The following is an 18,446-nucleotide window of genomic DNA, read 5'->3' on the forward strand; positions in this document are numbered from 1 at the left end:
TCTTTCCCCTCTACAGACACTGAATGCCAAGTATAGGGGCGATATCTATATTCTGTTTACCTTAGTTTGATTGTTATAAGTACAAATACAGAATTCCTCAAAAATAAGAAATTGTCCATGATGTTCAAAACAGAGATATATTACCCATGCCTATATAATTCTATACACCCCCCCCCCCCCCCCACCCACCCACCCACAGTCTTGGATTTCATTGAGACACCATAGGAATAAATTGCATTCAGTTTACCATAAACAAAAATTTAGCTGTCATTTTTTAAAACATTTGTTTGTAGCAAGTGTCGCTATGTCCAATTCCGGGAAATAAACTGTTGCACAAGAGGAAGGGCCGAGTTATTATTGCATTGAATAAAATAGGATAAGCTCTGCATTATGAATTCCATAAATAAGCAGCATCACTTTATTCCACATACAAATTACACAGTTCATATACTCAGAGTTCAAAGGTCAAACTTGGTCTGAAAATCCACATCAATTCCTATCATGTACAAATTCTGCTTCAATAATTTTCTCTTTTTCACATTTATAACAAACTGTGCAAGCATTTTCAAAATGGTACTATTTCATATTTCCATAATTTACACCAGTTTAGAGGGGGGGGGGGGGGAATATGTGAACATAAAGTTACAGGCAACCCCCCCCCCCCCCCCCCGGTGAAATTTAAGCCAGTGTAAATTTACACTAGTGAAATTCAAAATTTGAATCAGTAAAATTTCAGCCAGTAAAATTTACACAGTTAAATTTGCACCAGTAAAAAAATTACATGGTTAAATTTACACCAGTGAAAAATTTACACAGTAAATTTACACTAGTGAAATTTACACCAGTGAAAAATTGATCCATTAAAATGGACAAAAGTGAAATTTATGCCAATGGAATTTACAAAACTGTAATTTACACCAATGAAAAATTCACACAACTGAAAAATTTACACTAGTGAAAATAATAGTATTTTTTTAATAACCCCAATAAAGTTTTGCAGAACCCACTAAAATTAAAAAAAGAAGATGAAAATATAAGCATACACCGAATGAAGAACAACAGGGTAGTGCTAAATATGCTTTATATCACCTTTAGGAAAAGTACAATAAATGTAACCGTGGTAACAATAATTCACTTTGAAAGTGAATCGATACAGAAATAGTCTCGGTATGAACCATGTGATAAAATAAACGACTACATGTAAGTGTGGATGAAAATATATCGCCTCATAATGAGTGGACTCTGGAAACAACAACTTAAACAATCCGGGCCTTTGAGACTCGTTTTTTTTTAAACAATCCGGGCCTTTGAGACTCTTTTTTTTTTTTCAATCCGATCACAGGGCAATTATGTGAAAAAGATCACAATTCTGGCAGAGGCAACTCTGGCTAGCTAGTATTTCTTTGTGCGGGGCCTGTATAGATTGAGACGAGCCACACTGAGATATACTGTAAATTTAAAAACAGCCATCACTTTTCACGGTTTCTATGGCTACTGGCTTGCTAGAGCGCGGGCTTGTTTCATTTTTTCTATCCTATTTTGTAAATGTTTATTTTGGTTTGACAATTCCTCAACTCTTGTTTGGGCTTCACGCAGCTGAAAAAAAAAGAAGAAATTATTTACAAGAAAATACACTCAACTATATCAACCAACCAAAAGAAATGATTGATTGATTGAATATTTAACATCCCCCGCTCAAGAATTTCTCACTCTTATGGAGATGTCACCATTGCCTGAGAAGGGCTGCAAAATTAAGGCTTATGCTCGGCGCATACGGCCTTTGAGCAGGGAGGGATCTTTATCATGCCACACTTGCTGTGACACGAGACCTCGGTTTTTGCGGTCTCATCTGAAGGACCGCCCCATTTAGTCGGCTCTTACGACAATTAAGAGGGTATTGAGGACCTATTCTAACCCGGATTTTCACGGGACTAAATAACATTGTGTGACTGGTCAACAGAAATGTTTATCCTCCTAAGGACCTAATCTCACCTATGGTATGTCAAGAGGAACGTGTTTACCTTCTTTTGATTTTGGTTAGAATAGATCCTCAGTACCCCCTTGCTTGTCGTAAGAGGCGACTAAATGGGGTGGTCCTTCGGATGAGACCGCAGAAACCGAGGTCCCGTGTCACAGTAGGTGTGGCACGATAAAGATCCCTCCCTGCTTAATGGCCATAAGCGCCGAGCATAGGCCTAATTTTTGCAGCCCTTCACCAGCAGTGGTGTCTCCATATGAGTGAAATATTCTCGAGAGGGACGTTAAACAATATTCAATCAATCAATTAATCAATCTGTTAGAGATATGAGATTGATCACTGTTTGTTATCTTCATTTTCCCCATAAAAGTTAATCACTAGTAGAGGTGAAACGATTCACCAAAATATTGATACTGCTCAATACAAACGCTCAATTCAATGTTCGATTTGTTACCCTGATATTTTATTCGATACGCTTAATACAAACAGGTTCAGTAAAACACATCAGGTTTGGCCTGTAATGAGTATTTTTTACCTGCATGAGGTACAAAATAGCGTTGAATAATGTTCAGACTGTTGTTTACCTTGAGGCTGACAAAAACGATAATTAACTTTATCAGTTTAAACCGCAGAGCCAATAGGCATCTTACCATTTGGCAACATTTTCCTTTTAAATTCATGATTTTGAATCTTGGTAATTAAATTTTTCATCAATGTTATTATTGGTTTCTTCTGTAAATTGTATTGTATTGAAAGTATTGAATCGTGGCATAAGTATTGCAATACGTATCGTGATGTTGCACATCGTTTCAGCCCTAAATTCATTAGGATTAAAATTCCCTAACATAAAGTTTATGTCGTCGTAATGGCTGACCTCTCTTTGTAACTTCCTCTTCTCTGTCTTTAACTCGTCCTCCAGCTTTTCTGAATCTTCTGATTCTTGTTTATAGCGTTTTACCTGCGTCTCTAATCGACTCACCTAGATAACAACAAACAAATATAAACATCACCTAGACAACAACAAACAAATACAAAGATCACCTAGACAACAACAAGCAAATATAAACATCACCTAGACAACAACAAACAAATACAAAGATCACCTAGACAACAACAAACAAATATAAACATCACCTAGATAACAACAAACAAATACAAACATCACCTAGATAACAACAAACAAATACAAACATCACCTAGACAACAACAAACAAATACAAACATCACCTAGATAACAACAAACAAAAACAAAGATCACCTAGACAACAACAAACAAATACAAAGATCAGGGAGTCTGTCACTGTAAATGTTCTGTCTGTCTTATAAACCTCACACAACAAACAAATACAAACATCAGGGAGTCTGTCACTGTAAATGTTCTGTCTGTCTTATAAACCTATGTGTATTTACCCACACAACAAAACATGTGCCTCTCTCTCTCCTCTCTCTCTCCTGTCTTTATAAACCTACTGTATTTACCCACACAACAAAACATGTGCCTCTCTCTCTCCCCCCCCCCTCTCTCTCTCTCCTCTCCCCCCCCCCCTCTCTCTCTCCTGTCTTTATAAACCTACTGTATTTACCCACACAACAAAACATGTGCCTCTCTCCCCCCCCCTTCTCTCTCTCCTCTCTCCCCCCCCTCTCTCTCCTGTCTTTATAAACCTACTGTATTTACCCACACAACAAAACATGTGCCTCTCTCTCTCTCCACCCCCCTCTCTCTCTCCTGTTTTTATAAACCTACTGTATTTACCCACACAACAAAACATGTGCCTCTCCCCCCCCCCTCTCTCTCTCTCTCTCTCTCCCCCCCCTCTCTCTCCTGTCTTTATAAACCTACTGTATTTACTCACACAACAAAACATGTGCCTCTCCCTCCCCTCTCTCTCTCTCTCTCTCCTCTCCCCTCCCCCTCTCTCTCTCTCCTGTCTTTATAAACCTACTGTATTTACCCACACAACAAAACATGTGCCTCTCCCCCCCCTTTCTCTCTCTCTCCTCTCCCCCCCCCCTCTCTCTCTCTCTCTCTCCTCCCCCTCTCTCTCTCCCCCTCTCTCCCCCCCTCTCTCTCTCCCCCCCTCTCTCTCCCCCCTCTCTCTCTCCTCTCCCCCCTTTGTCTCTCTCTCTCTCTCCCCCCCTCTCTCTCTCCTCTCCCCCCCCTCCCTCTCCTGTCTTTATAAACCTACTGTATTATAAACAAAACATGCAGTAAGTAACTGGATGTCAGTTAAAATTGGATAAAAATTAAACAAATTCAGAATAACACTATCAATATCATCAAAAGAAATACATGTAATAAATAACTCTTGATGAAATTTTAAATTTGTACAGTTTTCTGTTATTCAAATAACCCTGTATATTTTCTGATTCATTTCAATAGGACATTTTCCTTTCCCCAATGAACAGAAAATAAAAGCCGTCTTAAGTTTTGATATCAGTTTATTTTTTCCTGCCTTGCAAATGATGTACTTAATCCAATATAAATTTCATATGAAATAGAATATTCTGTGTTTCTCTCCTTCCATCTGTTAATGGGAGGGTTGTACTTTCTCCCCTCCCCCCCATACGTATGTGGGAGGTTTGGCATTTCTCCCCATTCCCCAGTATCTATCTGGGAGGCTTGTCATCCCCCTTCCCCATTACTTATGTGGGAGGTAAGCCCCTTTTACCCTCTCTCCTATCCTTTTAGTGGAGGTAAGCCCCCCACCCCCACCCCCAAGACTTTTAGCGGAAGTTTTTTGGCCCCTGGTCCTTTTTTGGTAAGTATGCCTCTTTATTGCCTCTTGTCTTTTTGTTGAAGTTATGCCCCTTTATTGCCCCCCCCCCCTCCCCCCTATTGTCAGCACTTACCGTTCCATCTAAGTTAGTGATGTCTTGTTCTGCTTTTTGTAACTTTAATTTGTATTCGTGAATCTGTTTACTGGCCTCTCCTACAAAAGATAATCTCAGTGTATTGCCTCAACAACACTGGTACACTCGAATTTTATGTACAAACATTTTTCTTGTTGCAGCTTGCACTTAGCCTTAAGGAAACTTGCTACAAACAATCAAACCTCTCTGTTTCCAAATATTTATGTACAGAATGTGAATAAATATCCAAAACATCTACAAACAGTACACTGTTCAAAAATCACATTCCACCAGTAGGACATCAACATTTACTCTGGACCTCATAAAGCTGAGGAGATAGGTGTACAGTAAAATATCTGTATCTCGAATATGGTTTATCTCGAATACCCCGCTTGAGTCGAAGTCGACCACTGGTCCCGGCAGTTTTCCCTATATAAATGATTAAAAAAAACTTCTGATATTTCGAACCCGGTAATCTCGAATACTCCGCTTATGTCGAAGTATTTTCAAGGTCCCATACCCTAAATTCACCTGGTTTATCTCGAAGTGCAGTCAATTTTCCGCTCTGCTTACCATACCTGGCATCGTTAAGTCACATATTCACACCCGTGGCTACATCAATTATAATTAATGACCGCTAATCCACGCTCGCCTTTTCCGAGTAGACCCAGGTCACAATTAATGGTTCAACAGCTTGAGTGATTAGTGAAGCCTTTCAACATTACGGCTAATGTTCACCACCAATTATGAACTAACACACCCGATTCCAGGGATGGTGTTTTGAATGACACACGCTCTATCATTAACAGGTGGGTTAGATAAACGCACAAAATCATCGAAGTACGCTTGAAGGTAATGCTCTTAATACCGATAATGCTTTTAATAATACGCGCTTCATCATTAAAACTAGTACAGAGAAAACACGAAAATTTCTTTAATAAACATTTAAAAGTTGTTTTTTTTTTAAATCTGTCTTTTTTGTTTTTTACATGATAGAACCTTTCATTACAATGCAATAACTACATTCCAGTCGAGCCTGGACATCAGTAAACTTAAAGTAAGCATACAGGCACGATCATCTTCATTTTGAAACACATTGTGAATTCAATTGGATGTTTATATATATTTAAAAAATGAAATGTTTGTCTTTGAAATTCCACAATATTAATTTATCAACTTGTATTAAACTATAAGAAACGGCAACAGGGTTTTTGTTTATAATGCAAATCCCATACTATGCATCAAATATCCTCCTTCAAAAAAAAAAATATCCAAGATCGATTTTGGATATCGCGAACCCCCGGATATCTTGAAGTTTTTTCGAGGTCCCTCGGACTTCGAGATAGAGATATTTCACTGTATTTTACTTACCCTGGACCTCGTACAGCTGGAGAGATAGGCGTATTTTACTTACTCTGGACCTCGTACAGCTGGAGAGATAGGTGTATTTTACTTACTCTGGACCTCGTACAGCTGGAGAGATAGGCGTATTTTACTTACTCTGGACCTCATACAGTTGGAGAGATAGGTGTATTTTACTTACTCTGGACCTCGTACAGCTGGAGAGATAGGTGTATTTTACTTACTCTGGACCTCGTACAGCTGGAGAGATAGGCGTATTTTACTTACTCTGGACCTCATACAGTTGGAGAGATAGGTGTATTTTACTTACTCTGGACCTCGTACAGCTGGAGAGATAGGTGTATTTTACTTACTCTGGACCTCGTACAGCTGGAGAGATAAGTGTATTTTACTTACTCTGAACCTCATACAGCAGGAGAGATAGGTGTATTTTACTTACTCTGGACCTCGTACAGCTGGAGAGATAGGTGTATTTTACTTACTCTGAACCTCGTACAGCAGGAGAGATAGGTGTATTTTACTTACTCTGGACCTCGTACAGCTGGAGAGATAGGTGTATTTTACTTACTCTGGACCTCGTACAGCTGGAGAGATAGGTGTATTTTACTTACTCTGGACCTCGTACAGCTGGAGAGATAGGTGTATTTTACTTACCCTGGACCTCGTACAGCAGGAGAGATAGGAGTATTTTACTTACTCTGTACCTCGTACAGCTGGGGAGATAGGTGTATTTTACTTACTCTGGACCTCGTACAGCTGGAGAGATAGGTGTATTTCACTTACTCTGGACCTCGTACAGCTGGAGAGATAGGTGTATTTTACTTACTCTGGACCTCGTACAGCTGGAGAGACAGGTGTATTTTACTTACTCTGGACCTCGTACAGCTGGAGAGATAGGTGTATTTTACTTACTCTGGACCTCGTACAGCTGGAGAGACAGGTGTATTTTACTTACTCTGGACCTCGTACAGCTGGAGAGACAGGTGTATTTTACTTACTCTGGACCTCGTACAGCTGGAGAGATAGGTGTATTTTACTTACTCTGGACCTCGTACAGCTGGAGAGATAAGTGTATTTTACTTACTCTGTACCTCGTACAGCTGGAGAGATAGGTGTATTTTACTTACTCTGGACCTCGTACAGCTGGAGAGATAGGTGTATTTTACTTACTCTGGACCTCATACAGCTGCATCTCCGGACCATTGATCTGAGGAACTGATGAGGTTTTCTGCTCTCTTTTGGACTTTTCTTCTTCTAATTCATCTTTCAAACCTTTTATCTAAAATTTAAAACATATTTTTAACTCAGTTTACTACAGACGTTCTGCTTTTGGCTGTATTTATATGGCAGCTATCAACAGCAAGCATGACTAAAATACTTAAAATTTCATAATTCATTAATGCATACAATTAAAACGGAGCTTAATGCTGTAAATGCTTGTACGACTTACTTCTTTCAATAAATTAGTCTTTTCATCTAAAAATGATCGTAGTCTATCATCTGCAAACAATGAAGAAGAAACATGAGTCACTCAGGTGACCTAACAAAACACACCTGTAAATGCTATGTTTAGTTGTTCTATTTGTTTCATAAAACAGAATTTTTGGACCAAACTATTGCATAATCAGCACAAGTTAAAACAACTTTACAACTTTAAAATCCATAATTTTTGTTGAAGCCTAATTCTCATATTTGTCTGTATATCACACGAGAATAAGGCCCCAAACAATAATTAGGGACTTTAAGATACTGACTCCATGGTAAATCAACAACCACCAATCTCAAAATACTGGATACATACTATCAGTACATGTAGCCATGGTTACCAAATTCTGAGATGGTTTTTGATGATTGATTGAGGTTTTCCGCCACATTCAACAATTTTTCAGTAATCTGGTAGCGTCCAGTTTTTATTGGTGGAAGAGAGAACCCAGATACAGTATACCTGGGAAGAGACCACAGACCTTCCGCAGGTAAACTGGGAAATTTTCTCACTTATAGGCGCGAGCGGGATTCGAACCCGTGCTGACCAGAGGTGAAAGGCCGTGTGATTTTGAGCGCGATGCCCTAACCACTTGACTCCGTGATAGTTTTAGAAATTGTTGAAAATTTACATTCAACACCTCAATACTGTAAATTAAAACTAAAGCACCTGTACAAAGACAACAGCTAGAAATGAGATTGTACATGTATTACATTTGATATGACCTTAAGGAGGTATGCTACACCCGAGAAATTTGATGTAGATGAAAAGTGGAGGATATGTACAACAATATTTTGAAGTTGAAAATGTTCAAATTTACTTTATTTTGTCAAAGAAAACCCCAGTTTTAGTAGAAGATAGTCTGAAAAAAATTTAAAACCCCTGCTGGACTTGAACCTGCCACCTACAGTTCACCAATTGGTATGCTAACCTACTGAGCTACTCGGCTAGGTTTTTAAATTGAAAAGGAAAAGTCAAATATTGCTGATGTTTTAAAGGAAGTCAGCCATTATGACGATGTAGAGTACCTCCTTAAAAACAGAGATCCCATGTCACAGTAGACAATCGCACCCTGAAAAACCCCTCATTGCTACGACCCTGAGCGCTAAACATGGGTCTAAATTTGTAATACCTCACCTACACCTCGACAAGACGCATAACAAACAACTAATCTTCGAGAAACGCTCCATATTTAGAATTGACAAAAATTATGTCTTTCGGATATGACCTTGAAATTGGCTGAAATTTTTTCGACAGGTCATAAAATAAAACAACCACACACACAACATAAAATGTGACTTTCTTTCTTACCTAGTGAGCCTACACCCGATTTTTCCAGTAATTCTGCCGCATCGGCAGATATCAGGAGACTGCCACCTGGTGGTATCTGTCCGTTTGGAAGACATTTTTCAAGGGAGAGAACTCCCTCCTCAGACGAAACTATTACAAGACCACTTTCCTAAAAGTCAAAATCATGATAAATTTTACCTCTATGAGCTACAAATTCAATATGAAATTTGTTTGTATAAGAATAATTTCTTTTAAACATACATACATACTGATCAATGACATTCAGGAATTTATCAAAATGAATATTTATAATTTATCTTTAACTTGCAGCAGCCTTTCTAAGAAAAAGATATTTGTTTGTAATTTTGTTACCCATTACAAAGAAAATAGATTTTTTCTATTGATTTAAAATCCGTATGAATTACGTCCATCCTACAATATTTTCTTATGTAAAGGGCAGGTAACTCAATATTTCACACTTCAAATAAGAAAGTTACAAATTTCTATTTGTTTCATGCTTCCTTCTAAAACAAAGTTTACCATTGGTTATACAACAAAGGGCAGATAACTCTGTCTATCATAATAAACATACCAAATTTTGCATCAGTTATTTTTTTCTGAATAGCAGGTACCCATTATTCTTGTGCATTTAAAAATAAATTTCAGTTTACACGAGGTTAAAAAACAGCAATGCTTCGTGCCAGCATACATACATGTTGCAGATCACGCCCTCATATATTTTCAAAAAATGAAATTTACTTTTTGATGTTTATATTTTACTTTCATTGCTGTGGGAATATTCCAAGCAGTTAACATATTCATACTATATCAAGATTCATACACACACTGTTCTAATTCACGAGGAAATGGCGATCATTTCAATTGGTAAAGATGTCGAAGGCAAAAACATTGAAAATGTAAATATTCAGTATTGTTGTGAGAGAAACAAAAATAAAATATTCCCAAAACTGCAGGAGTCTTAAGCACAATTTTTACACAGACTGCTACAAAAATGGGCTTACAATCAATAAAAAAAATTCCTATTGATAAATGACATCTACTTGATCACATTAAGCAATGGAGGCGGGAAACAATGGAGGCAGGAAACAAGGGCAAATGATAGCGACTCCATGGTTTACATCAGGCAATATTTTCTAAACCTGAAGTAAGAGGGACAAATGGATAAAATATCAATTATCAAGTGTTTACCGAATTATCCCAGAAAATTAAGTGTGTGTCCGATTATAAAGAAAATTAAGTGTGTACCCGATTATCAAGAAAATTAAGTGTGTACCCAATTATCATGAAAATTAAGTATGTACATGATTACGAAGAAAACAAGAAATGTAAACTAGCTTTATTGATATTATTCTAAAATAATCCCAAACAAAAGGCTAGTCAAAGGTTTAGACCTAGTTTAATTGTATGCAATTTCCAAGATAAGCATTCTTCTGTAGTGGAGGTACGTTTAGTATTCTATTGAATGCATTGAGTGGGTACAGGGTGTACAACACACACATATAGACCGGTTATGCAGATGACAATACAAGTTATAAAATCATGAATTTTGCTTATATTGATTATTGATATGGTATGTGTCATTATAAAACTGACCATATGAAGAAGAAAAGGTTTAATTTAGAACATTATATCAAATATGTAATCACTGAAAGATGGTGAATTTCAATTTCTGTTTGGGCTCTTTTATTCTCAGACAGTCATAAACTTACTAGACTTGAGTGGTTCATAGCTGCTGCTATTTATCCTTTAAGCAATTTATAAATGCAGCAATAGTTGACTGATTGATTGATAATTTCCGCCATGCTAAACAATTTTTCAGTTATCTGGTGGCGCCCAGTTTTTATTGGTGGAAGAGAAAACTCAGATACCACCGAAAGAGACCAACGACCTTCCGCAAGTAAACTGGTACACTTTCTCACTTACCGGCGCGAGCGGGATTCGAACCTGCGCCGACAGAGGTGAGAGGCCGTGTGATTTTGAGTGGGATGCTCTAACCACTCGGCCACGGAGGCCCAGCATTTGTACCCAGCACATGTGAATACAAAAATATAAGTGTCTCAACAAATGTTCGAGTTCAACCCAGGGAAACAACTATATGGAAACTTACATACTAAACTGAAGAGAAACCTCAATTTCTTTAAATTTTGATTCTCAAAACTCCGAAAACTAACACAAGAGGCCCATGGGCCACATCGCTCACATGATTCACCGTGCAAGCTGAAAACCAAACAACATACTGTAACCCAACTTCCAGTGACACTCAAGAATTTTTTTCAAAGTTCCTCATCGTTGCGAGTATTTCTTTCACAAACAAGTCATTTACTGGTTCTCTAATTTCTTATAAATTATCTCTGTTGTGAAAATTAGTCCCTGCTAAGCAGTTCATCACTGTGAAATTGTGCAATAAAAGAGTTGTCACAAATGAAATATTGTTTACAGTATTTGAATTTGGCTTCGACATAAAACATAGGAATTGGTTGTGTTGGCCTCACCTGGATTAACTTTTCTTTTATTGCTAATTGTTCCTTTGCTATATTGTAATCAAACTCCATGTCCTTAACAGTCCTTTTCTGCATTTCTAAATCCTGTAACAAAAATCAAATATTTACCATGATGCATCTATAGATTTTAATGTCTCTATATTCCCGCTGTGTCACACACACCCGACACTTGTCTCTATATTCCCTCGGTGTCACACCCGACACTTGTCTTTATATTCCCGCTGTCTCACACCCGACACTTGTCTTTATATTCCCGCTGTGTCACACACACCCGACACTTGTCTCTATATTCCCGCTGTGTCACACACACCCGACACTTGTCTCTATATTCCCGCTGTGTCATACTCACCCGACACTTGTCTCTATATTCCCGCTGTGTCATACACACCCGCCACTTGTCTCTATATTCCCGCTGTGTCACACCCGACACTTGTCTCTATATTCCCGCTGTGTCACACCCGACACTTGTCTCTATATTCCCGCTGTGTCACACCCGACACTTGTCTCTATATTCCCGCTGTGTCACACCCGACACTTGTCTTTATATTCCCACTGTGTCACACACACCCGACACTTGTCTTTATATTCCCGCTGTGTCACACCCGACACTTGTCTCTATATTCCCGCTGTCTCACACCCGACACTTGTCTCTATATTCCTGCTGTGTCACACTCACCCGACACTTGTCTCTATATTCCCGCTGTCTCACACCCGACACTTGTCTCTATATTCCTGCTGTGTCACACTCACCCGACACTTGTCTCTATATTCCCGCTGTCTCACACCCGACACTTGTCTTTATATTCCTGCTGTGTCACACTCACCCGACACTTGTCTCTATATTCCCGCTGTGTCACACTCACCCGACACTTGTCTCTATATTCCCGCTGTCTCACACCCGACACTTGTCTCTATATTCCCGCTGTGTCACACTCACCCGACACTTGTCTTTATATTCCCGCTGTGTCACACTCACCCGACACTTGTCTCTATATTCCGGCTGTGTCACACCCGACACTTGTCTCTATATTCCCACTGTGTCACACCCGACACTTGTCTCTATATTCCCACTGTGTCACACCCGACACTTGTCTCTATATTCCCGCTGTGTCACACTCACCCGACACTTGTCTCTATATTCCCGCTGTGTCATACACACCCGACACTTGTCTCTATATTCCCGCTGTGTCATACACACCCGACACTTGTCTCTATATTCCCGCTGTGTCACACTCACCCGACACTTGTCTCTATATTCCCGCTGTGTCACACTCACCCGACACTTGTCTCTATATTCCCGCTGTCTCACACCCGACACTTGTCTTTATATTCCCGCTGTGTCACACTCACCCGACACTTGTCTTTATATTCCCGCTGTAGTTGTGTAAAGGACTCCTCCATCTCTTCCATCTGATCCTTCATCAGCTCCACTTTATACACCAGGCTGTGTTTCTCGTTGTCTAGCTGGGCGTTCATCATCATGGCTCTCTTGTACTTCTCATCCAACTCTCGTAACTTTGCCTGATTAAAGTAAAAACAAAACTGAAAACAGTCAGTAAATCTTCTGAGCCAACTCTTGTAACTTTGCCTGATTAAAGTAAAAATCGAAACTGAAAACGGTCACTATTATCATCAAAAATGTAAAATGTAAACCTTTAGTTTGATAAAAAGGCAGAACAGGATTTACAATGCCTTTAATATCTCTACAAATTGTAATGATGACCATTTTCTCATGAAAGCGCCGCTGTTGTAAACAATGCGCGTATGAATACAGATAAATATTGTACTTCTATATTCTAACGTATGAATACAGATAAATATTGTACTTCTATATTCTAACGGGTGGGAATTCCCAAAGAAATAAAAGCACTATGAAAATTTATACAAGGATTAAACTTCAATTTTAAACAAGAGGCCCATGGGCCTAGAATTGCTCTTCTGATACATTGTAGAACAGGCAAAAATTCTCACTAACCAAGATTCATCAATTAACAAAGTTTGATGACGTTAAGTCAATTAGTACTTGAAAATTTAAATGTAACTGTCAAAAAGTAGGTCACAGTGACCTACTTTTGGTCGACACACTGAAGACTCAAGATGCATCAACTCACAAGTCAAATAGTATTCAAATATAGCTATCAAATTCCAAAAGAAGGCCACAGTGACCTACTTTTTGGTCAACACACTCCAAAGACTCAAGTTGCATCAACTGACAAAGTTTGATAATTGAAGTCAAATAGTATCTGAAAAATTCAGATATAAACGTCAAATTCCAAAAGTAGGTCACAGTGACCTTTTTGGTCGACACACTCTGAAGGCTCAAGACCCATCAACTGATAGTTTGATGATTGTAAGTCAAATAGTATCTGAAATATTCATATATAGCCGTCAAAATCCAAAAATAGGTCACGGTGACCTACTTTTTAGTCAACGCACTCTGAAGACTCAAGATACATCAACTGACAAAGTTTGATGATCCTAGCTTTCATAGTGTCCAAAATATGCATCTAAAATTGAAAATGTGAAATTTGAATGTCCCCAAAATTCAAAAAGTAGGTCTCACTGTGACCTACTTTTTTTTTATAAATATGTTTCGAGGCCTCTAGATGCATCAACTTACTAGGTTTGATGATTCTAAACCTCTCGGTATCTGAAATAGCAACCTAAAATGTATTCATAAATGATTAGCCATAAATTGAGAAAGTAGGTCATGGTGACATACTTTTCACATGACGCAGTTCAAGGTCCCATGATCCATCAACTGACAAAGTTTGATGATCATAGGCTCAAAAGTGTCCAAGATATGCATCAAAATCCATTTAATAATAATTACTTGTGAAATTCAAAAAGTAGGTCACCATGACCTACTTTTGAGACAACATGATATTAGGTCCTAAGATGCATCAACTGACAAAATTTAATGATCCTAGTCCTTATACTAAGCAAAATGTCAAAGTTTTAACAAAACAAAATTTAAGGTCAAATTTGAAGTGACCTTGAGACCACACCCTTTGCCTCAGGATGATGCCTTGAACAATTTTTTATCTACAACCTATCCTCATCCTTATGCATAAGTTTGGTGATAATTTGCCCAGTGGTTCTTGAGAAGAAGATTTTTTAGCAACCACTACTTTTGTTTGCATTTTCCTAATTATCTCCCCTTGTTAAAGGGTCACAACCCTAGTTTTAGCAAAAATGAAAGCCCTTGGGCCAAGGATACCCTGTGACAAATTTGACAAAAATTGGCCAAGGGGTTCTTGAGATATAGCCCTTTTTCCAAAAAGTTGACGCACACCGCACACCAGACATATGGCCATATGATTAGCTCTTTGAGCCTTTGGCTCAGAATAGCTAAAAATGGTGCAGTTCATACCCTCATATACTTTCTAAAATGAAGTATTTACATCATATACGAGGGCATGAACTGCATCATTTCACTGCGACATACTTTTTACGAAGCGATATCGCGTCTCATGAAGTATGCCAGCATCACAGTTTATATCCTCGTGTATTTTCAAAAGTGAAATTAAATGAATAAAAAAAAATTTGAGAAGGGCATAAAACAACACACAAAACAAAGCCGTGCTGTGGAATCATTAGAATTTGTGGTGGCTCAATTTTCGTGGAATTCGTGGGTACCCCTCACCCATGAATTTACATCCTCAAGACATTCCAGAGTTATCTTTCTTACAAATATATAAATCCACGAAATTACGTCCCCACGAACCCGTAAAAATTCAGCAATCCACGAAAGTTGGCCCCCATGAATTTAAATGATTCTACAGTATTACAGACATTCATCATCTAAAATGACGACTGGGACTTCTTTTTTCGGTGTTACGTACCCGCATTTCTCTCTGATGATCTCGCGACGTGTCGAGGTCTTCCGTAGCTGAGTTGGAGTCGTCACTTCCTCTCCGAGAATCATTGTAGTCAGATCGTAGCTACAATCAGAGAAGAATGCTATCAATCTATCTAACCAGACACTCGTGGGTCACATCGCTCACTGGAGTCACCTTGGCCCATATTTAAAGATATTCCCTACACATTCGCATGAAAAACTTTGACCCCTATTGTGGCCCCAACCTACCCCTATGGGGCATGCTTTTTACAAACTTGAATCTGTACTATGTCAGAAAGCTTTCATGTAAATGTAAACTTTTCTGGCCTGGTGGTTCTTGAGAAGATTATTAAAGATTTTCATTATATATTTGCATGTAAATATTTTATCCTATATTATGGCCCCATCCTATCCCTGGGACCATGGTTTTAAAAAACTTGAATCTGCACTATGTAAGGAAGCTTCGAATTTCAGCTCTTCTGTCTCAGTGGTTCTTGAGAATAATTTTAAATGACTCACCCTGTTTTTGCATTTTTGTGATTATCTCCCCTTTGAAGGGGGAATGGCCCTTCATTTAAACAAACTTGAATCCCCTTCACCCAAGGATGATTGGTACCAAGTTTGGTTGAACTTGGCCCATTAGTCCTGGAGAAGATGATTTTCCTATACATCAGCATGTAGAACTTCGATCTCCTATTGTAGCCCCATCTTACCCCAGAACCATGATTCTAACAAACTTGTTCTTACTTTATACCAGGAGGCTTTCAGGTATTTATCCACTCTTATGGCCCTGCGGTTCTTCAGACGAAGATTTTAAACAATTTTCCCTATATATTTGCATGTAAAACATCTGATCCACTATTGTTGACCCCCCCCCCCCCCCCAGCTCATGATCTTAACAAAATTGAATCTTAACTATGTCAAGAAGGGTTCAGGTAAATTTCAGCTTTTTCTAGTCCAGTGGTTCTTGAGATGAAGATTTTAATATGACCGCACCTTATTTTTGCATTTTTGTGATTATCTCCCCTTGAAAGGAACATTGTCCAATACATTTTAACAAACTTGAATCCCCTTCACTCAAGCATGATTTATACCAAGTTTGGTTGAAATTGGCCCAGCTGTTCTTGAGAAAAAGATGAAAATATGAAAAGTTTACAGACGGAATGATGACAGACAGACAGACGGACGACAGACAATGGGTGATCAGAAACGCTCACTCAGGTGAGCTGAAAACAAGACACGAGTCCTGTTTCTGTTTACATGACTCCTTCATCAACATGGAGGGAATGTGAGTGACTTCAAAAGCAAACATTTTCAGTTCTCTTTTCTTCATGCATGCACTCGAAATTGATTTATCAGCAACGTGTGTCGAAATGTTGAATGTTTTTGACACACTTTTCAGAAATCTTGGGTGTTCTTATCTTTACATGTGGTCCTTCAGCCAATGACACGTGTTTATTTACCATCCTACGTAATGTGTGTGTTTTCGTCTCACTCAAGATCAAGACAAAACTCAGTGTTTACAAACACGGTTTTGAGAACAGAGTTTTATGTAAATATGAAGGGTATCACATGTATAGATATTCTTAATCTAATTATTCATAAAAGATCTTTATTTCTATGGGGGAAAATCATAATTTCAAACAATCAAAAATTGTGTTCATACCCATATAATTCCAATGTTATTTATTACAATTGTTTTGATTGGACAAAGATAAATCTAAACGAGAATTTACACATCAATAAATCCAAAAACGCTATGTATACATACGCGCCTGAAAACAAACAACATAGTGCGGGGAAAGTATTCAAATTATAATAAATATTGAAGTTGATAGTGCAGGGAACGAATTGGAATTATAAGAATCAAACATTCTTTTTGAAGAATTCATTGATGTGTAAACTCTGGACATTTTACTCACAAACTTAACATAAAAGTGCTTCGCTCTTTTATTCAGTTTGTGAGTAAAATGTCCAGAGTTTACACATCGATTAATACTGTTTTTGTTCTATTTCGAACTATTAATATTGACAAGTCACATGAACTAAAACAAACTTATATCACAGTGATAATGAAAGTAGATAATTGATAATGAAAGTAGATAATAACAGAAGTAACTCGCTGTTTCAATTCTGCATCAGGTTAGCTATACGACCCTAAGCTGTGTAAAGCTGACTCGACAGAAAAGATTTTTCTCTTTACAATACATACCCTGCTCGAGTGTTTCTACACAAACTCGAGCCTAGTGATTCTCAGTACTTTCAGTACTTTGATTACAATACATACCCTGCTCGACTGACTTTCATTGGAAACATCGTGAGATTTTTGTTTTTCTTCTTCCTGTTCAAAATATAACTCAGTTTTTACTTCCTGTTCAAAATATAACTCAGTTTTTACTCCCTGTTCAAAATATAACTCAGTTTTTACAAGAAGTATTTAGAAGAGCACAATATTAATGAAATACAAGCCTAAGCAGAAATTTATACTCGTTGAATTCACAAGCAAAAATACACCTATATCTAGAGTTCCCACCAATGTGTTAAAAAAGGGGAGATAACCCCCATTCCTTGAATTTCAGCTTCAGGAAAATAACCCACCCTAAGTAAGCACACATTCTGATTTCATCTTAAAATGTGCTGCTAAAAATATTACATTAATTAAAATTAATTGTGTTTAATATAAATTGTTAAGAAAGCTACGAACAACATCAATGTATCCACTTACTTCTGTTTGTAAAAACCAATGACAGCCGAATAAAAATAACTGTAAATCCGACCAATTGACCTTTATAAGTCACCTATTTATGTATCTTCCCAAGTCAAGGATTTCTGATGTGGAGAGGAACGGATCAGAAACCCTTGACTTGGAAAGATGCTAAGTATGAATCAAACAGCAAGAGGCCCATGGGTCATCATACCCACGTGATTATCTCACAACAAGAGGCTCATAGGTCATAATGCCCACTTGATTATATATCAAACAACAAGAGGCTCATGGGTCATACAGCCCACCTTATTATCACACAACAAGAGGCTCATGGGTCATACAGCCCACCTCATTATCAAACAACAAGAGGTTCATGGGTCATACAGCCCACCTGATTATCAAACAACAAG

The 18,446-nt window shown here is 38.1% G+C and overlaps 1 protein-coding gene across 1 annotated transcript in view; it reads right to left on the reverse strand.

Annotated features, from left to right (window-relative positions):
* LOC125666508 (leucine-rich repeat flightless-interacting protein 2-like) overlaps nucleotides 1–18,446 on the reverse strand; it is a 31,927-nt gene that overhangs the window by 1,148 nt on the left and 12,333 nt on the right. The window contains exons 3-12 of the mRNA XM_048899670.2: nucleotides 17,617–17,670; nucleotides 15,334–15,432; nucleotides 12,839–13,009; nucleotides 11,480–11,572; nucleotides 8,988–9,135; nucleotides 7,644–7,693; nucleotides 7,364–7,472; nucleotides 4,832–4,911; nucleotides 2,853–2,957; nucleotides 1–1,596 (exon numbers count right to left, since the gene is read on the reverse strand). The exon at nucleotides 1–1,596 is cut by the window's left edge and continues 1,148 nt beyond it. Of these exons, the coding sequence (XP_048755627.1) occupies nucleotides 1,492–1,596; nucleotides 2,853–2,957; nucleotides 4,832–4,911; nucleotides 7,364–7,472; nucleotides 7,644–7,693; nucleotides 8,988–9,135; nucleotides 11,480–11,572; nucleotides 12,839–13,009; nucleotides 15,334–15,432; nucleotides 17,617–17,670 (1,014 nt within the window). The 3' untranslated portion in view covers nucleotides 1–1,491. The remainder of the gene's footprint in view (nucleotides 1,597–2,852; nucleotides 2,958–4,831; nucleotides 4,912–7,363; nucleotides 7,473–7,643; nucleotides 7,694–8,987; nucleotides 9,136–11,479; nucleotides 11,573–12,838; nucleotides 13,010–15,333; nucleotides 15,433–17,616; nucleotides 17,671–18,446) is intronic.

The sequence above is a fragment of the Ostrea edulis genome, chromosome 10 (assembly GCF_947568905.1).
Source record: "Ostrea edulis chromosome 10, xbOstEdul1.1, whole genome shotgun sequence".
NCBI classification, from domain to species: domain Eukaryota; kingdom Metazoa; phylum Mollusca; class Bivalvia; order Ostreida; family Ostreidae; genus Ostrea; species Ostrea edulis.